Source organism: Pavona decussata, unplaced genomic scaffold, assembly GCF_977016875.1.
Source record: "Pavona decussata unplaced genomic scaffold, jaPavDecu1.1 SCAFFOLD_270, whole genome shotgun sequence".
In the NCBI taxonomy this organism is placed as follows: Eukaryota; Metazoa; Cnidaria; class Anthozoa; order Scleractinia; family Agariciidae; genus Pavona; species Pavona decussata.
Window position 1 is genome coordinate 877899 of NW_028145672.1, and position 21606 is coordinate 899504.

General features: G+C 38.1%; 1 protein-coding gene and 1 long non-coding RNA gene across 3 annotated transcripts; one reads left to right on the plus strand and one right to left on the minus strand.

The window, feature by feature from the left end:
- Window positions 1-4113: 4113 nt before the first annotated feature.
- LOC146455767 (anosmin-1-like) lies at window positions 4114-18355 on the plus strand. Of its 2 annotated transcripts, none has more exons than XM_085093900.1 (12): window positions 4114-5061; window positions 5274-5297; window positions 7675-7719; window positions 8806-8856; window positions 8966-9044; window positions 9529-9570; window positions 10224-10411; window positions 11238-11466; window positions 12373-12615; window positions 13682-13807; window positions 14076-14129; window positions 14890-18355. In XM_085093900.1, the coding sequence occupies exons 1-12, from the start codon at window positions 4942-4944 to the stop codon at window positions 15021-15023; spliced, it is 1335 nt and encodes a 444-aa protein (XP_084950026.1). In that variant the 5' UTR covers window positions 4114-4941; the 3' UTR covers window positions 15024-18355. The 2 variants fall into 2 exon arrangements, with proteins under 2 accessions (XP_084950026.1, XP_084950027.1); XM_085093901.1 differs by having other exon boundaries at window positions 4117-5061; window positions 5277-5297.
- On the minus strand, window positions 9343-13698 carry LOC146455768 (uncharacterized). Its single transcript, XR_014858962.1, has 3 exons — window positions 13606-13698; window positions 13162-13261; window positions 9343-10262 (listed from the first exon to the last, which is right to left on the minus strand). It is a non-coding gene; the product is annotated as an uncharacterized LOC146455768 (long non-coding RNA).
- Window positions 18356-21606: the final 3251 nt, after the last annotated feature.

Genomic DNA, 21606 nt, shown 5'->3' on the forward strand with positions numbered 1-21606 from the left:
CAAAACAACAACTCTGCACGTGCATTACACTTTTTGGTACATTTCTTTGCCGTCACTGCACGGCTTGGACCAACCTCGTTCCCAGGGTCTCTCTTCTTCACGTCCTGAAAATGTGCCACATTTGTTACTCGGATACTACCTGTCTGGTGACATCAATCCTAACCATAGGCGGGCCAGGATAACAAAAGACGAAAGAATGACTTTTACTGCTAAGTAAGAAGGCAGAGCTATAATATCAAAGATACAAAAACAAGGAAGGACTGACTAAAATGGGAGGACTGACTAAAATAATGAAGAAGAACTTATTTGAGCTTCTTTAAAGGCAACATTAATCTCGTACCCTGATCTCAGTTGGTTCGGGAATGGGAGATCTGGGTACGAGATTAAGGCAACATGGGAGAAAAGAGAAGGACAACATGAAATAGGGTAGAAAGGAAAGGAATGACAAAACGATGATCACCAAATATTAGGCCTGTTCCAAACGTGGCGCTACTGCCGTGCCAAACTAAATTCAAGTATTTAATTCGACTTAAACACAGCAGTAGCACGACGTTTGAAACCCTGTTTTAGTTCGGCACGACTATTTCATATCAGTTAGCATGGCAGTAGCACGGCATGCCCTGTCGTGCCGCACGGCAGTAGCGCAACTTGCCCAACTAGTTTCATAAATTATTTTAATGTATTTTGGGTTACTTTTGTCGTTTTCTATATTTTATATATTTTAGAATTTGGCGTGACTGAATTAAATCGACGTTTGAAACCAATGCCGTACTACTGCCGGATCAAATTGATTTAAGTTCGGCACAGCAGAAACACGACGGTTGGAACAGGCCTTATTGTGTTGATTTTTAAACTGAATTATCTCATATACTGACTTCCACAGAAAATGGTATCACTTTCACCATACAGTAGAAACACTGGATCTCTCTTCAGTGAGTCTGTCACGGCAAGATATTTTGAAAGGCCCTTTTAAATATTTTCCCCACACAGTTTCTATACTTCAGCTCGTGAAATGTCTACCCTTTTATATACCTCCATCCTGAAAGAGGTACCCCTACCGGGCGGAGCCTCCCTGTGTAGTCCATTATAGGGAGTATCACCCCTAATCTCGTACCCCGATCTCAGTCGTCGGTTCGGGAATGTCGAAAGTCGTCGGATCGGGAATGTCGAAATGTGAGATCTCCCCTCCGCCTGACCGTGGGAGATCTGGGTACGAGATTACACCCCCTCCACTCCCCCCCCCCCCCCTCCCCACCTCATCTCAAGACTCTGGTAAAGGACTTGTTCCAGAAGATTTCCGTCGATTTTCTCATACAAAACGATGAAAACTCGACTTCACGGAAAATGTTCTTGACAAGTCACCACAATCAAGCAAATCAAGACTGGTTTTTAAACTTTAAAATCTCATTTAAAAGTTTTTTGCATCATCCACTTATATTAGTCGTGATTTCAAAAAAAGTTTATCATCCTTAAATTTATGTCAAGACGCTGTTATGTCAGACAGCTTTCCGCCTTTAAAGATATTTTCGTCTTGTTATTTCAATTTGGTTAATATCAGTCCGACGTACCCTGGCTGTGGCAAGCTTGGCTACAGGAGAAGCCTTGGTAGGTTGTGTTCCATCCATGACGGAAACCGAAGGAAAGAGGTATGTATTCCATTAATATAACACGCGTGACAGGGAGAAAGATGAACCAAGCGCCAAAATTGCCCGTTGCGATCGAAAGTTTTAATACGAAACGACTGAAAGAGTGGTGTGCAAATTTATTCTCGTGCGCACACATTTTGCCCGTTCTATTTCTTCTCCAGATACTCCGAAGCTAGGCTCGATTACTACCCGCTGTTCGGGAAATGAAAGCCGGACCCGAAGGAGCGGCGGAAATCACAGGGAAGCTCTTCTCTCGGGCAAGCTTCTATTATGGTGTTATTCCATTTTTGTCCGTTACATAGGTAACAATTATTCCATGAACGTGCGTTGGATGTGAGATGATAGATAGAAAACGAGGCGCGTAGCGCCGCCGAAATCGCCGTTTTTATACTAGAGGACGCATTATCCGTCTGGATTCCCTGCTAGCAGAGGCCTCTTTTCTGTCAGTTCAGCGAATACAACGGACAAAAGGCCTTTGCTAGCAGGGAACCGTCTGGGCGAACTTGGGCAAAGATTTGTTGTTGGTCTCTAGTATAAAGACGGGCATAAGACGCATTATACGTCGTAGACAAACTATTTTCGGTCGCTATCTTTAATGGAAGCTTTTTCTCAGGCATGGTGTAATGGCTGATATTGCATGACCGCTAAGCCAATCAAAACTCTGAAGTTTATCCAATGATCATGTTTTTAATAATAGTGATTGTACCTTTTTTTTTTTCTTTGAAATTAAACTTTGAAAAAAATGCTCGAAGAGGACAATTATGAAGAGGAATTAACTGAGACATGTAGCAGTTCAGCGAATACAACGGACGAGAAACTCTGCTATCAGGGAACCGTCTGGACGAAGTTGGGCAAAGATTTATTGTTCGTCTCTAGTATAAAGACGGGCATAAGACGCATTATGCGTCTAGACGAACTATCTTCGGTCGCTATCTTAATGGTAGCTATTTCTCAGGCATGGTATAATGGCTGATATTGCATGACCGCTGAAGCCAATCAAAGCTCTGGAGTTTATCCAATGATCATGTTTCTAATAATAGTGATTGTACCATTTTTTTCTTTGAAATTAAACTTAAAAAAAAAAAAAAATGCTCGAAGAGTACAATTACCGGTATGAAGAGAAACTGAGACATGTAGCAGACAGTTTGATATAATAGACTGTCAAAGTGACTCTACTTTGGTACTTTCAAGCTAGCCGCTTTAATACCTCCGGATAACTTTGTCTTTGTCAAGTTTCAGTTTATACCTGTAAGACAACATAAATTAAGCTTTTCACGGCTTTTTCCTTTTAGTTTGTAAAGAAGCTGTTGTGTTGCGTTGGTGGAGGAGTGTACACGAGCAAATATTAGGTCTCATCAACTCCCAGTGAGTTAAAAAAGGGGCTAGCCATCTAGACGTCAGCTTTCCAATCTCTTTGCGGTGTGATAAAATCAATCATTTGTTTCCTTTGACAATCTTGCTGTTTCAAAAACAGGCGGGCAAGCTTTAGAACTCCCATAATGGGAAAATCTGTTTACCCTTTTGATGCACATCAATAAATAAAAATGGTCACAAAATTGTCAAAAAAAAAACTTGATTGTGTGCAACCAGCCCGGCTAAAATTGTCAAACAAACAGTTTTCCTATCTTTTTTTTTTAACTATATTAAGGCAACCAACCAGAAAGGTTAAGTAAAATACTTCAAATGTTTATTCAAATGAAATAACTGATGAAAGTGTGTTAGTGTACACAAGTCGGATTCCAGCTCTTTTAAAGCTGAATTCAGTTGAAGACGCAGACGATTTTAGGGAACAAAATCACTCCTCGAAGCTAAAAGCCTATGTTGGCTTTTCAAAATCCAATCTGGCTTATTATTTCAGCCTCTAAATGATTTATCATCCCTGCATATTACGAATTCTGACTTGACATTTCACTAATATGCTAGTTTTCATCACAATTCAATTTTATGTTTTTTTGACGGGTATATTCCTCCAAAAACAGTCGTTGGGTCTGCTCATTAATTGAAAGAAGTATTTCACAGGAAGGGAAGGTGTCAATACAGACTGTTCCATTTACACTGTTCTAGTATACGACGCATAAAGAAAGACGACAACAAAAGAATTGGTATATAAAGGCAAATATGTGTTCATTTACGAATGAATAGATTAATTAATAAACATTGACCCCACACGTCTGAAAAATGATTTGTCAGCAAAATAAAACTGAATGTGCTAACACAGCAAATTCTATACCCTTCGTCTAAGAACTGCGTAAAGTTAACGATGTAAAACATTTTGCACTGTACCAGGTTTCAATTTGTTCAAAGAAATATGAACTCTATTTCGAATTGAGTGCAAAGGCGAACTTCGCAATTTCAGTGGCTGAGAATTAAAAATTAAGAAGCCAGACGTCTGATTCAAATATAAACATCATATTTATTCACCTTGAGAAACCATATAATGCCAAATTACAAGCTAAATATATCACTCTTGAGATTAAAGGGAATGGTTTTCGGTCCAATGGATTGTTTCGCGACGAAAGAATGCCGCATTTTTTATCTCGTTCAAAGTTCATTATTTTTTGGTCTGAACATGTTCAAAATTACCAAATCTCTTTTGTCTACGTTACCACAAAAACGCGATAACAAAGAGTTATTATGCTCAACAATTAGCATTTATTTTGCATTTTAGAACACTTGGCAATGCAAATATATTCTTTGTTTGGCAAAAAAACGTTTCGCTCGTGGAAAGGAAGTTGCGAGATTTTAATTGCAATCACAAGTTCATAATTTAAAAGGTACTATTTTTCGCCAAAGGCACTGCAAAGGGTACAAAATGATCACACTTTACAATTGATGAAGATAATTATGCATTATTCTCGTAAATTTTAAAATCCATGTGTTTCGGAAACGAAAATCGAGTAAAAAAAATGGCCGATAGGTGATGCAATTCATGCAGGCTGTAGCTAATGTTTGTACCGGAATATTTTTTAAAAAGAAATTAATGATTAGTCTTTCAGCTATAAAAATTCGATGTCAAGTAAAAACAGTCCAGAAAGAGGTCTTGAAAACCCAGCGAACAAACTATTTTGATAAAAAATCGTGGGCTTACAGAGTTCAAAAGAAAATTTTGCGATCAACTTTGTAATTCTCCTTTGAGTGGTTACACCCACTAATTATCGATGCATGGAACACGTGCAATGCGGTGTTTGTAATCCAGGTCTTGTTATGCAAATTTTCCTTCATCCACTTTCTCGGTTGCTATATACCGGATTTGACACTTCTTAACTTGTCTCACTTTTTCTTTTGATTTTTTCATATGATGGCACTCTTTAAAACCTCTTTAATTGGATATGTGATCTGTCTTTCCGTCGCCTTTTTCGTTGGGAGTTCTGCAAACTTGTTCTCGGCGCGATGCCGAAGTCGGTGTTTTGCAAAGGTGAGCGATCAACTTGTGCGATCGATTGTTTTGTACCTGTTGTTGAAATGTTCCATAGGTTGTGATCTTTTGCCATTTGTACATATCATAGCAAACTTGCAGAGGATTTTTGCGTGATTTTAAATCTTCTGTGCCTTGCTAAACGTACTCTTGTTTCTAATCTTTTCCACGATCTTCGACTTCGCGCGCGTTCATCACCACTCTGATGGCAGCAGGGGATCAATCAACAGAATAATGTAAGTACAGCTTTTCTTGTACTTTCATCAACAGAATAAGATGAAAGCTTGCTTTTGTGTTTAAATTTCATTGATGTCAGCGAAGAATCCATTGCATTTTTCCAGTAGCCAACAACTTTCTACATAGCTCAGCTATATGCAGTGCTAAGTTTATGAACGCAGATTTGTTGCGATGAAAGTAGTACTTTATTTCACGGCTCTAAAAGATGGGATAACAGTTTAAAGCTCCTCAAAAAGAGCTGATGTCGGCCGTATTACTAAGAAAACTATCGAGTTTTAGTAAACGGCAAATTTTTCTGAGATGTCATCATACTTTGCTGCAAGCGTACGTTTACAAGCTCATATCGAGTGATTTTCAAAAGGTGTTTGTTTGTACACTGCTAACTTTTTGCATACGAAATTACGCCAGTGCATTCCAAGTTAACGCAGATGAAAAACATACATCATAAAGTCGCACACTTTCTAATTTAAGAAGAATTCAGCCGACACAAAAGCGAAGCAAGACTTCGCTTTAAGTTATCACTTCGGGCGATGACTCAATCTAATACACTCAGAACTTGCAAGAACGGAGCGCCTTTGTAATGCAAATAGTTGTATCTTGGTCCACTTGCTTTTAATTCCGTTTGTGGTCACTAACAGTGAACAGAATTTAATAAAGCATTATCTTCTCTCAAACCATTCTTCCGGAGTTGAAAAAGCGCGATATTTCTCGCATTGGCTTGTGTCTAGTAATTTTAAGATTTCATAACTTGCAGCTAGCGATATTGGTTCATACTTTTAATGAAGCTGAATAGTTTTCAAGGTAATCTGTAGGACGGACAGCCGCGAATCTTTGACGTAATTGATTTGATATGTTCCTAAAATCAACTGCAGGTTTCGCCACACAAAAAATGAGAAAAAAGAGAGTTTTCCGTCGAAATTTGCAAGTTTCAAAGGGGTTTTGGTATATTTAACTAGCAAGGCACCTCGTAAAATTACCCGCTGTCACAAAAGGCGTGATATTATAATGCAACCGTGCACTTACAGAATGAAATTCCTTTTATGTCAAAAACGCCACACATTTCGACATTGTTAATGCACATTTTCACTGTTTTTTTTTTCTCAGTTTTACAGAAATAACGTTTCACACCATTGTGAAAGTTTTTGTGATTTTTGAATGAAAATGAATGCAGGTACAATTTCTCTCTGTTTAAGCCTATTGAACATTCAAGTAATTTGAACTTCCCACTATCAGTTCCTCTAACAATATCTTAGTGTCGTTTCGCTAGCATCACGCTTACACCATCAAATGCACTTGAAAACACTCGTGACATCGTAAAAGACATTTTTACCGCTAGATATAAAGATAATGGTTATTTTAGTCCTTTGGTATTGTCTTAGAGACCTCAACGAAGATTTATGAGGCACCATAAAGATAAAATATTTGTGTCCCCAAGGAATTTTTTTTGTGCTGTCTTCAAAGTCGATTTCCGGTTTTCTTACTCCTTGCATCATGTTCATACTAGCCTCTTTACTTCATTTGGAAATTACTTAAGTGTCAATAAAGTACTTTGAAGACTGGTCAGGTTTTAGAACTGATATCTCCAGTAGAAGCTGAGAAAGAATATACTGACTTTTTAAGACAGTATTACCTTTGGGCAACAGTTCATGCAGCTTACTTGTCTCACAGTTATTTTTGTGTTTGTTGCCACGCAATTTCACCAAACATTGCTAAATATAAAATAACAACCTGAAAGAAATATCTGTTGCAACTTTCTCACAGCTATACATCTGAATAATGGCTAACTATATATGGTCACGGGGAAACATTATTTTAGTCTTGGCAGGTGTTTTCAAGAAGGGTCGTGTGAAAATTAATCATGCAATCCTATACCTGCCAACTCTCACACATTATGCGTGAGTCTCACGCCTGCGGACTAAAGACATCGATCTCACGCATCAAGGACAATTTCTCACACCTGACTCACAAATCTGGGCAAGTTGTTCTAAAAAAACTTCACTTCATTTCAGATTTGTTACGTTTTATTTCTTTGCTCCTTATAACAGTCGCAAAAGCTTTAAAATGTCTACAATCCATTTGAATCGTAAGTGTTCAAAGGTTGTCGGAATATCGTCGGACATTTTCGGCAACGTTCGGAAGTCTTCGGAAAATCGTCGGAAATCTTCGGAAGTGGTTCGGACGTTTTTGGAAATCCCGGTCACAACGAGACAAAAATCTCATGCTTTTAAACCAGAAAAAGTTGGCAGATATACAATCCCTTGTCCAACTTTGCTGTTCTAACGTTTCTGTTAAAGGTGCAACAAAACTAGCTGACAACTTGCAGAAATCATGACTGCTAATTTGTTTCTTAACCTTTTGCTGTCTCATTTTTTTTAGATCACTACAAGCCCTGTAGACTGTACAAATGATGACTGCTTAGCTGTAAGTACAATATCAAGGGATTAACGTTTATATGAATGCCCCAGTGAGGGATGACAGTTGGAAAGTGTGAAAGGAACCCTGTTAGTTTGCATGATGCATTCCCATTCAGCCTTTTTTTTTTGGGGGGGGGGGGGGGGGTTGGTAGGCTGAGATTTTATCTGAGTGTAAATTTTTTTTAGGAGAATTTGTTAACAAAGTCGGTTTGAAATCTCAGACTCCCTAACTAAGCTTTGAAATTTGCGATGTAATCATGTAGGCCCCAAAAGGTAGTAACTAGTTTTAAGGAGAAGCCAATCCAATCTTTGAGGCTAACAGATCAGCTAACGGATGTCTCCTGAACAAGCAGGCAACTACACTTTATATGTGGCTGCTCCCACGTAAAAATAACCAGAGAGTAAAATGTTTTACTTTTGCTCAATATACGTCAAGTTCCCAGTTATATAGGAACTGCATTTTCAACCTTCCATTAGCAGACACACAATAAAGTTTCAGTTAATGTGTAACTATACATTCCAAACACTGCATTTTCTAACCCCCCTGTAGCAAGGAGACACCTCTTTTAAATAGACACACACAGCCACAATTCCCAGTCACAATTAAGACTCGACCAGACACCTGTCTTAAAGCAGATCCCATAGTCATTCAAAGACTGCAGTCTTAATTAAGCCATAGAGCAGACACATGCCTTTCTTAAGCAGCAGCAGTAAGGTCCTAGCCATAAACGAATCCAAGCCTTTTTCTTTTTTATTCTTAGCTAGACATCCTCTTAAGCAGACAATCGAATATGGTGTCCAGACTGGACATGGGAGGTTGATAATATCAGATTTTGCAGCCTTAATATTATAAAGGATACCATCACCTGGGTTCATTATATATAATAGCAAGAATGGTAGATTTAACCACTCTAAAATTAGGTACAAAAATTCCCTGCTATCTTCACTGTGAGATTTGCCCCCTTCCCCCCCCCCCCTCACCTGCTCTTCAGTCGATGATATCTTGGATATATGTGATTTTTGCCTTCTGTCCCCTCCCCAGACAGTAAGGTTCAAGCACAAATAATCATGTTTCTTTTTTTATTTCCATCAGTGTTTAAAGCCATGCGAAGAAAGAAAAGTATTATCGTGTTCCTGGTTTTGTGTAAGTAAATTGGATTCGCAACATAATTATGCTTTTACAGTATTTACAAAGAGCGCAACTGTAATTTTTGAAACTTTTTCTGTAACCACATGATTTTGTTTATATTCAGAAATTACATTTTACGTTGGAGGCTTATAACAATGTTTGTGGAGAGTCCTGTAAATTTCTCAAACATTTGCATTTAGAAGGTAAGGTTGTCTTTGCCATAAAGCTTTGTTAAACACATTATTTAGTTATAGTTTACGCCAACTTATTTAAAGGTCCATCATGGAAGGCCATTGAAAATTCTGCGAGGGTTGCAGGTGTGTAATAAAAGTAAAAACGTTTTTTAAGAAGGAAAAATGAAGCTAAACTGGAATGTCCAGGGGGTGGGGTGATTCAAAACTAAAACTTCCTGTGAAAAGGTTGATATGCTTAAATAAATTTATATACTATTTTAAACAAAAATATTCTATTTCAGGTTTGACCTCAATAATCTCAAACTGGTGACGGTCTTTAATCCTATTAACTTCATTCTGCAAGCAAAATATCTCGGAATAAAACGGTCAAGATTTACATGACTTTGTATAACTTTCCTTGAAGTCTGCAACCACCCTCCAAAAAACCATCCCTTAGAATAGCTCTGGCAAACAAGTGTGTTGATGTTTTCTCTATATTTTGCTCTCGTCACAGATGGTAATTCCTCTTGTTCAACTGGAGTCCCTAGCAGTCAGTGTAAGTTTATGTTGTGATATTTTGTTTCGTTTTAACTATAGTTTAAAGATGCAGCTGAAATGACAATAATGCAACTTTTTGGGAAAATGCTGTTCAGAACATTTTGGACAAGCATTTATTCCTGTGATGTGCAGCCGGGAAAATCATTCTTCACAACGGATACCTAGGCCTGCAATATTTTATTCTTAAATTTTACTTGTAATATAATTAGGTGCAAATATGTAAATTGTACATAAGGTGTTTGGCATATCTCTTGTGCTTTTTGGCATAAATTATCTCTAGTGCTTCATTACATTCTTTAACCTTGTCATTTTAAATTGTAATTTTTTTCTACCTATAATTGTAGATTTTGCAATTCAGCCCTTCCACTGCCATGTAATTTTAATCACACTCAATTTTATTAAAAAACTATCTCTACTATCTACCATCCAGCAATTTATGACAATTTTCTGATTTTGTCCCATCTTCACGGTAATTCTTTAGTTTTGTAACTGTGCAAGATTAAATCCAGGTGCACATTACTTGCAAGCGAGTAGTTGGTGAAGCTTCATAGAGGTCACGTCACCTGAGCAATCTAGAATAGCTCCTAATTCAGCTGTTGTTTAAGGGGTTGAACTTCATAATTTAATGAAAAGCTTTCTTTTTACATTCAGGTGTATTAATGCGCCCTGAAAATGTACAAGTTTCTGTCCCTGAAAGAAAGAAAAGATCTCAAAATTACACCATCTCATGGAATGGGACCTGGCCATTTGCTACAGTATTTGTTGTCATGGCAAAGCAACAGAAGAAGGGGTCGTCATCAGACTCTGGTACACCACAGGATTGGAAAGAAATCAAACAAGTGAGTAGATCCCTCGCCCCTAAAGAGGATACCCAGGGTGGAAGGGGCCCCCCCTTCCGCCCTGGGTATCCTCCCACTTCCACCTGGGGGGAACTGCCAAGTTAACTTCTCTGTCTGAAAAGAGACATGAGGCCTTGATGATGCGGTCATACCATTTAACCCTATTCTGAGCGAGGTCAGTCAGTTCAGCCTCAATAGTTCTACTCCAAGTTTCCTTGTTTCTGTTTTCGAGGCAGTGTCCATCTCAACTTTTCCTTTGGGAAGCATGACTGTTTCATCCTCAAAATGTGATTAAGCAGGCAGTGCCTGCCTGCATACACTATACCTTGATCTCATCATCAAGAGGGGTGGGGGGGGGGTTAGTACTGTCTTACTATTAGGTATATTCCTTGATGGTGACAGGGAGGGTATCTCAGTCAGTACGTTAACATCCCAATTCAAGGTTTGCAATACTCGGTCACTTCATTGTGGACTGTTACTGAAGAAAGCAATGGCCTTACGAGACATCAAGTTTCTTCAATCTGCTCCTCAATGATTAGCAGAGGCATTAGCTCTGTGTTGTGTCTATGTGACAGTTTCCTCCATCTGGCATAACAACAGTAAGCAAGTCTGATTATAGTAAAAAGTACAGAAGGGCCCTGTTCAGACTAGATTCCTGTGCGAGGGCTCTGAGAAGGACGTTGTTCAGACTCCTTGGTGCCCGTCCTTGTTCGTCAAATAAGGGAGGGGTGGGGAAAAAGCACAGGAACTGACAAAGTCTGACCTAGTCTGGACAGGGCAGATTGGGCTAACTGCTTATTAATTTTGAGTGTTTTTCTGTACACAGACCACCTCACTGTTTGCTGAAATTGATGATCTGCAGCCTTTGGTTTGGCATCAATTCAAGGTGGCTGCAGTCAATCAATATGGTGCAAGGTTCAGTGTGCCGAGTAAGTTTATCTTCATCAATCCCGGACGCCCAGGGCCAGTAAAGGATTTCAGATTCACGCAAATGCAGTTTAAAAAGGGACACATTAATGTGCATGTGACGTGGAAGAAACCCGACAGTGCTATTGGTAAGTTGTTAAGTGTGAAGATTTCATTGCATTAGTTACCACCCACTTCCAATTCATGGAGGAACCTTGCACCCTCATCACCAAAATGAGGCTATACACTGTTCAGTAATTGTATCTTTGAAAAAGAGACTTAGTTCCGACTGAGTTCCGAAAGCGCTGTTGAACTTTCTTGCACATTTGGACATTAATGTTTAAGAAAATTTTGTTATAAAATAATGTTCCTGGTTGACATCTCAGTTTCATGATAGTAATAATGTCTGATTTGCATGAGTTGGTGAAAAACCCAAACATTCCATCTGATGCAAGTTTAAAAAAACATATTTTAATGGCACACATCTGTAGATGTCCCCAATTTCATTGAAAGAGACAGGAACAAATTCTGATGTGTCCTGGGATTCTTGCCCCTTTTTACGGGTACCTCCTCTAAGTACAATGTAAGAAGTAAGTAAAAAGGCTCTGGAACTGCAGGTATAAAATGACACTTCTCTGAGAGGATGGAAAGTGAGCGAAGGGAAAAATTTGAAATTATTGATAACACTTTTTTTAACAGTAAAGGGTGCAGAGACAGAAGCCATGCAACAAGGAAGGAGGGGGTATGAGGGGGGAATAGGAGTACCACTTCACCCCTGAGCAAGGGGGAGTGGGAAGTGGGATTCCCTTAGCCCTCGTATACTGGAGGCTCAGTGGTAAATAGGCCATTTCCAAGTTTGATAAGGCCCTCATTACAACAGAGAAGCTTAATTCATGCAAAGCTTTTCATGTGGAAATTACTTTTGTTTGCATGTGAATGAAAACTATGTATGAAGCCTCACTTTTATAATGAGGTTCAAAGCAACTCAGAAATGGCCCATTACTTGGTTATAGATAGAAGTACAATGTTAATGTTGGCTTAATGTCCTGTTGCAGGTCTTCCAGTTCACAGATACAGGTTATCGTGGAGCCTTAGACATGACGAACAACTTGAAAAATTTGTATCGCTTGTGGTTACTGATAGACGCATCCAAGGCAATATTCATGAGTACACAATAAAAGATCTTCTTCCAAACAGAACGTATGTCCTGGAAATACAGGTGATAGCAAGATGGCGCGAACAAAGACTCAGGAGTGAGCGGGTCAAACTAACAATTCGAACACTTGCTTTACAAGAAGGTATGGAGAATTCAAATACTAGGTTCAAATACACTGCTGTCACACACTGCCAGACAGTTTTTCGCATGAAAATTTATTCCTCTGAACATTTCTTGGGGCGCAGGGATGGCACAGTGGTGAGAGCACTTGCCTCCCACCATTGTGCCCCCCCCCCCCCCCCCCCCGCCAAATAGTGTTGTTGTTAATGATACATTGCTGGAGGTACACAAGGTATGAAAGCCTCCTTGGTATGCTATGGAGCTGGGAAATCTCCAAATCATATGACAGTTCAGTTAATAGTGGCAGTTGTACCTTTTAGTGGTTGAAATTGGTGGGCTCATACTGCCCAATAATAGGATGTTCAAAATTCAGGGTTGCCACTTATCAAAATAATGAAAATTCCCTGGCTTTTCACTGTCCAAAAACCAGTTTTTACTGACTACAGAAACTAAATTCTTTGCCAATAAAGCCAGCGATAAGGCCACAGAAATCAATTCCATTGTAGATGGCTTTTGAACCAACATTACCTTTGGCAGCAAGGAAACCCTTTCCCAAACCTAGCTTTACCTGGCTTTTTGCTGACTTTGAGGTAGAATTCAGAATTTCCCTGACTTGAGACAGAATTCCTTGACCCTTCCCTGGCTTGATACAAAATTCCAACTTTTCCCTGACAGAAAAAAATATGGTTTTCCCTGACTTTTTCCTGACCATCACAACTGTGAAATTAATCAGTAAGAGATGCTGAACCAACAGATCCTGTTGCAAACACTTGAAAATCCAAAATATGAAGTCTTTATAATATTTTTAGTGAAGGGGTGCACGGAATAAGTCCTTAAGTGACTTTTCATTTAAGGTCAAATTCTCCTTTTGTTTCACAAGCGAATGTAGGCAATTTGGAAAGTGAATCTAGCAATTTATCAGAAGCCATTTAGGGCTTTTCTCCAGGCACCCCTTTAATTGTACAATGTTTTCAGTTTAGGTGCATATTTTGTTCTTATCATTTAATCAAACCTGTATAGTTCACACTTTTGTAAAGTTTGCTGTTGAATCCTGAAATCCTAAACTTCGTTTTGTCTTTTCATTTCAGTTGTTGCACAAACACCTAACGAATCAGAGAAATTTAAAACAAAGATTAAAGGCAATAAAATATTCATGAAGAAACCACGAGAGGACAGTGATGTATTAACAAAACCACCAATGTTAATAACAAAGGGTAAGCAAATATGTACCTTAAAGGTAAACAGGGATCCAACACATTCATTTTTTTTTTAAATTCTGGGACATGGTTTCATGAATATTAAATGTAGGGGGCTCAGGGCATAATTAACATATTTAGAGTGTGTGCATGATTTGAGAACAGGAAAAGGTTTCTACAGTTAAGAAAGCAGACCTAATGTTAATAAAAAAAAATGTGATTATAGGTGAAAAATGATGAAAACTGACATTTGAACTTACAATGTATGGTATATTTATTTTGTTAGAAACAAGCAGAACACCAGACAGTGTACATGTAAATCCAACCCAAACACTAAGAGGTTTGTATTTAACTTGTGTGTAATTATTAATTTTACCAAACTATTTGACAATATTTATTTATTATTTTCACACTGATTACAAATTACATACATTTAATCAGAGGTATTGGTGGTCTAAAAGTGAAATAAAACTTTTAAAATTATAGCAAAAATTGAACAAAATAACACAGACAGGAAACAAACAAAACAAACTTCCAATATTTACTTTCATGCACCTGTAATAGAGTCCTAAAGTGATGATGTCACAAAAACAAATTATGAAATTAAAGGATTTGCTGACTCAGAGATATTTTGAAAGAGCATGATGAAAAATGCCTACTTGCCAAAAATCAACATCTAACTTCAATTCGGGGGTGAGATATTTGCACTTTTATGTTCTGATGACTCCATACAAATTCTCCTACATGTAATTTTGTTTTAGGTTTGGAATATTGTTTAATAAATCCCATTATTTTAAAAATTCAAATGTTTGTGATGGCACACTTTACAACTGTATCGATTCTAAGTGTTTATGTTTATTGTGCAGTTCCAGAAATATCCATACTCCCCCCACGGAAGGTTTTTTGTTTTCCACCCCCCTCCCCCCAAGAAATTCCAGTTTAGCTTCATACTTTGCTTCTAAATTTTTGATTTTTAAGATCCCCCTCCCCCTATGAATTTCTGATGACCTTCCTAGGGGTGGGTATTGATTTTTTTCTGGAACTGCCCATTGCAGTTGTTTGTTCAAACTCAATTTTATATTTGGTGATTTCCCCTTCAGCCTCAACGCCTATGGATGGAGCAGATCCTGAAGTGGAAGCCAAGAGAAGTGCTGCAGGTCAAGTGTTCAGAATATCGTGGTACACCGTAACTATGTGGATGTCTCTTGCCATTGCACTAATTCTCTCACTATAGTACATGCGTGATAAGGGTAGATTGAATCTTACAGCTGGAAACATGGATATATTTACTGCTGGCAGCAATCAATTTGAATCTGCATTATTGTTATCCTAAATGTGTGGTTCAGTGGGTGACATTGTCCAAGCCCACCACATAGAAAATAATGAACAAATTCCGAGAGGTTGGCCAGGGTCTGAAGGACAGTGCATCTGTTTGTTACTGCGCATATACATTCTGCCCAGCTTGGAATCATGGTCTGAGAAATGATGGTGTCTCCTTAACACAGAGGCATTTTTGTGTGATTTACTGCGGGAAGAGCAGATCTTGGCAGGGGTTATTGGAATTAAAAAAATGGGTTATAACTTACCATGCATTTTTCAGCTCGATGATATTGAGCCTCAATTTGGATGGATGTCAGCATTAGTCTAAATTTTTAAAGCTTTCTAGAATTGTTGCTTGCTCATCTCTGGAAAATGTGTGGTTACCCAAATTTTGTTTTTGTCCTCAGACCACCCTTTCTAAGATGCTTTTCCGGCATAGCCATGAACAGCACAGAAAATACTTCTGCGTTGTTCAGGAGGCACTGTCCTTAAAAGGAAGGCCAATAGAGTCCTTAAGTGATAACGTCACAAAAACTAAATTTATGAAATTATATACAGTTAATGTACAGTATGGTCCCCAGGGAAACAGTTAGTTTTGGTTTCCTGAGAATTTCCTTGACTTCGTCGCAGGAAACATCAGGACTCGAGCGAAAACAAAACTAACTAGTTTCCCAAGGGACCATACATTAAGTGCTTTGTTATATATTAAGACTTTCCCTTCAACAATCACAGCAAAACAAACAAACAAACAAACAAACAACTGAGAGGGCAACAAGTGAGGAATTGTATCCCGGTCGGGATACATTTGTTTTTGATTAGGGGCATGTGACCAAGAATCAACCAATCAGAGTGCCTGTTTTGTTGAGTGAAAGTGTAGGTATATAACAATGGTATTTGTTGAGATATTTGGAAAGAGTGTTATCATGCTCTTTATCAACATCTCATAATAAATCCCATAATTTTGAAAATTCAAATATTTGTGACGTCACATTTTATGACTCTATTTTATCCTTAAGCAAGGTATAAGCTGATTGATGCATGATGTTTTTAACATAATAATAAGAAGGGTGGGATCTGGTTTTATTTTCTTTCTTATTTATATCTGAGCGTACATTTCCAGAAATATCTATTAACTTATGTGGTAATCTGGCTATTATAATGTTCAAAAGAAAAGAAAAGAAATTTAATTGCAGTTCTATTTAAATATTACGGGAAAGTACCTATTTTGAGTTTCATAACAAAGAACAAGGGCAATGAGGGGACTTGTAGAAAAATTGAAAAGTATTGGTTTTCTCTTGGTTTCAAACTGAATGGCATTTTTATTACAAGCTGGCCTGTGATATGATATTGATGCAAAGTTATGAAAAGGGTAGACAGTCAAGGTTTGTTAGTTTGATTGTGAAAACATGCCTTGCATTCCCAGGTCATTGTTGAGAATATCAGACATTGTTATAAGATAGGTGTAGCAGTCGCTGTCAGTAGTAATTCATTTTGGAGTTATTTTAGAGAAAATTCAAAAGTTCATTTGGCCCAGTGCTGGTGTAAAAAGTTGTTGTAAAAAGATCATGTTTTTAGAAACAAAGTTTCATAAATGAAAGTATTTTATTTAATTGACTCAGTCAGGTTATTTTAAGGTTTGTTTTATGTTCCCAAATTTAAGTATCTTCAGGCTGAGGAAATCAAAACAAACACCACTATTTAATTGAAATGTCAAGTCTGGTCTGTAATTTTTTTGACACAATTCATTTTCCACAGGTTTGTTAACAGTGTTGATCGGGTTGGAAAAAATTGCCTTCGTCCAAAAACAAGTTTTATATACTGACCAAGCAAAAAATGAATCCTTTAGTGGTACAAGCTAAATGATTGCTGGGTATTTTTGGAACAAGTTACCTAGCTCAATAAAAAAAAAAGAACAAAAACAAAACTTTTGTGAAACTATGTGGCAAGCCTAAAACAAAAATCACTGACTTTTTTGATAGAATTAAGAGTTTGCCTGACTTGCGAAATTCTGGTCTGTTTCTTCCTAACATAGCGACAACCCTGTCTTCAAAATTCATTTGGAACAAAAATGGCTAGGAAGTTAAAAAAAATATTTAAGCTTTACTTTTCTAGGTATAGCTGCATATACCAGACAAAAAATAACTTAATCAATGGATCATATCACATCAAATAAATTATTATGGCAAGACTCAGATGTATTCCCCACAGTTGGTATAGTGGGAAATATTAATTCGTCAGAAGGAAATTTTGAAAATATGGTCTCGACCTTTTTGAATTTTCAGATTAACAGTAACTGTTGTAACATAAACGTCAAGCTGCTGTTGTTGGGTTATACAATAAGTATTTGAAATTAAAATGTCCAAGTAAACTTGCAACCAAACATGGCTTTTATTTCTTCCAGGGGTCCATGTCAATAGGCTAGCACAAATGACATTGAACTTTCTTTGGCGTTGGTTGTCGGCAAGGGTTAATTAGCCAGCAGGGGTCTCGGGGTGATAAAATTCAGTGAAATTTTCAAAATTTTAATAGACACATTCCAGCTCCAGGATGCCTAGTTTTCAATTCCTGGCTAACATCCTGGTTGTTAGTGTAATTGCGGTTGGCATCAGTACAAACAGAACAAATGTGCGTTTTTCAAAGGTACATTCACAGTAAAGTAAAATGGGCTTCATTTAGGGAACAGTGTGGTGTCCCCTGAAAGCAATAAAAGCTGTGTTATCTTGAAATTTAAAACTGCACTAAATATGCATGCTCAATTGTGTTATACCAGCAACAAGATGGCTGACACAGGAATCAGTGAGAATAAAACATTGAAGGTATATGCTTTATGATTAGACAGCTAGAAATAATTTTCCTTGCTTAGTGTAAAGTGTTGCACACATCAAGAAACTTTTATTTTGAACCAGAAAAAGAAGAACAAGATGATGAATGCCCCAAAATGTTTGTAAACAACCTACGAAAAAGCAACATGATGCTACTAAGCAGGAAAAATTATGAGTATGAGAAGGCTTTGGGTTTTGTGGTCCTTGTACTGTGGAGCTGGGCCAATGAAGGAATGCTTAAGTGCTTAGGCAAGTATTTTAATTTTGCACTGTTAAATTTGCTGGTCAGGTTCTTCTAGTTTTGTAAAATAATACTTTCGCCAGTCATTTAATTTGTTTTGTTACATCAAAGAATCTAGAAATGGATTATATTTTGTAACAACTCAGTGCAAACCATTTTGAAATAAATATCTATTTTAGTATGGTTTTTGTTGTTTATAGTGAACCTGGTCTCCTGTCACCCGCTGCCTCACACCTTGAAGTCTGAGGGACCTCAGATAGACTCCCTCCTATGAGCTGTAGTAATTAGCTACATACTTCTCTTTTGTCTCTTTTGTTTCTCATGTGACTCGACCAGGTGCATTATTTAGATTTCAAACAAAACAATATTCTCCAGCCTAGCCTGTCAAAATGTATGGAACAGAACCTTGATATGACGAACCCTCAATATAACAAACCAATTTCCCTTGTCCCTTGGTACTTCGTTTAACTTAGGTTTCACTCTAACCGATCAAATAATATCAGGAGTCGCTTGGGACAGGGTGGGGGGGGGGGGGGATTACTCCCTTATTGGGGATGTGCCGCTTGAAGCAGAACAGGGTATGGTTGTGACTGTCCAAACATGATCTGGTCTAATCCTGTCCTAAACAGGGTGTTGTTTTGAATCCCATTCAAACCTGAACTTTTTTTCCCACAGGGTGTTGTCAAAAAATAGTATGTATTTTGTCATTTGTCCTAAATGGTTATAAAATCGAGGTGTTGCTCTGCACGTCAGGATTTCTATATTGTTTTTTTTTTTTGTCTTAAACAGAGTCAGGATTATAACCTCCCCCCCCCCCACCCCCCCGCGGCACCCCTGTACCCAAACATGAGTCAAGGACCCCCCTCTCACATTCAAGATTCGTTGTTGTTAGTAAGCTTAACTCCAGATTTGTGGTTTTTACCACAAAAAAGGCACAAATACTGTAATGTAAGCTCCATGGCGGTCATTTTGGAGGTACAGAACAATGAATTGTTTGCATAAGACTAAAATCTATTCCCCAAAGTAAATATGGTGGACTATGGTGGTAATGGTGTACCTCCGATAAGCTTTGATTTTGTAAGGAGTATTAAATTCTTACCGTGTTTATCCTGTACTGCACAAAGAAAGTCGTTAAATAGATATTCGACCAAGGATTCCGCATTTCACTCTCCGTCGATGAAATATCCATGGAAATCCTTTTCAGGAAACTTCAAAATGGCCGAAATCGAGGAAAATGAAATTTGAACCCAGCGCGCATTTACCAGTTTCCAAGCTTTTCACGGCATTTATAGGTCTGCAACGCTTACAGAATGATGGACGTTTATTCGAAGCTCTCGTATATTGTAAGCGACCACCTCGGGAATTGGAAAAAGTGGTCGTAACTACTGGTCGCTTACAAGAATACACACTCGTAAGGGACCAAAAGCTGAAACAATAGAAGCTGGTCCCTTACAGAGCTTTTAGTGTAATGCTTTCTACGTCGCAGGGTAACACTCTTGATCCAGCCGTAAATCATCTTGAATTTTAGATTCGAGATCGAGATCTTTATCTACGAAAATTATTAGGCAGTGCCATATTACTGTAAATGTGAACACAAAGTTTTATTAAAGAGTTACCACAATACGTATCAGAATCTTTGAGAGGTCGCTTACGAGAGCTTAAAACCAAAGGAAAAGACCAGTTGGTAATTGCCAAAAGTGGTTGTGGTCGCCTATGCCTATGGGAGCGGTCGCGTACGAGAGTTTTTGATTATAGAGTTTAAGTGACAATTCAAACGAGGTTTCACAAGGGTGGTTGTAACTAGAGCTGGTCGCAAGGAGAACTTCGACTGTACTAACTTTGGTCAAACGTTAAAAAAATAAAAAAGTTCATTGGAATTAAAGTTTTTTCTTTGAGAATTCAAAACTGGTAAGTTGTTTGTGCATCTGTGAGTTGACTAAAAATTTTTACGATTTACTAAACAAGTTTCAAGTTTTTCAAAGTGGAATATGTGGAGACTGGACGGCGCTGTGTGCTTTTGTTTTCTCCTTAAATGTCGGAAAACCGAATCACCACACCTAATGGTTCCTGAAACTTTTACTAGTGAAACATAAAATGATTTAGTTATCACGGTCTCACAAAAACTTATTAACTTTGAGCTCTGAAGTAAAAACCTTACGACTTTAACGGAGTTTAATTATTTTTTACGTTTTACTGCTTACTGGCTTGATAGTGGTAGCCACGATTTGTAAATATCTTATTATCATCAAAAACGCTTTTAGAGTCAGAATCTGTTGCCCCATTTAGATTACTTAGCTCATCTCATAAAGGATCATTCTCTGACATCACAATGTTGTTGCCATGGAAACATCAAGTCACGCGAGCAAGCATTTATGCCAAATTGCTGCAAGATCATTAGTCTCCTACGCAGCCGTTCTTAGTGTCGTTACGCAACGCTTTGTAGGAGACTACCAGATGATTTAAGGAAAACAAAACAAAACAAACTAAAAACATGGGTCCAACTATTTTCGTTGCGCGAAACTGACAACGCAAACAAGTCAAAGCGCGCAACAATCTCATTCCTAGAGACCGTGCTAACCTTATCCAGCGGAACGGGCGCTGGATAAGGGTAACGCGGACTCTGGGAACGAGATTGGGTGAGCGAATAGGGTACATACACTGCAAAGAAGTCTTTTGTTTCTTGAAATTCGGGTAAAGAGGCGCGGATCGCCGAAGTTGGGAATTTGTAAAGGCCCGAAGTCCCGACTGTAGGGCTTTTCTTCCCCGTTTCTCTTTCCGTTTCTTTGCTCCCTTTAGTCTAGTTACTAGGCTTCTCTCTGTCTTTCATCTCGGTCAATCCGTTTCGGATCACGTGGTCTTAGCGTTCGTCTCGGATGTCACCGAAACGAATTGACCGTGAGGGCCTGGGAGAACGCCTTACAGGGACTAAGCAATGCTCCATTCATACTTTCTGTGTGAAGACCGCGCACGTTCCACGACCTAAATACGGACTGTTTTCAAGACTCTATGATACAAGGGAGGTCAAAACGATCAAACAAAAACACTTTATCTTGCAAATTGTAAGTTGAACTTTTATTTAATCACACCAACACCATACAAAAACTCAAAATAACTTAGAAAACTACGTATACTAAAAACGTTTTAGATTCAATCCCCGGAATGAAAGCTTTTAACTACATGGTAGTTAATATTTAACTTTCAAAATCTCTCGTTGACCAAACGTTAGCTGGTTCTTTTCAAATTTCAACTCTTAACCAATTTAAGAATAAAAAGCGGTTTCGCTGTAACGCAACAGTAACACCGAGATAAAAATATAAATAACTAGTCTCAGTTTAAACTATAAAAATAAAATGTCGCTTTGTAGCGGTAACTGTCAACTTTTCTTGGTTTCCAGTCTTTTCGGGCCGTTACAATCGAAGATGGCGGACTTTCGC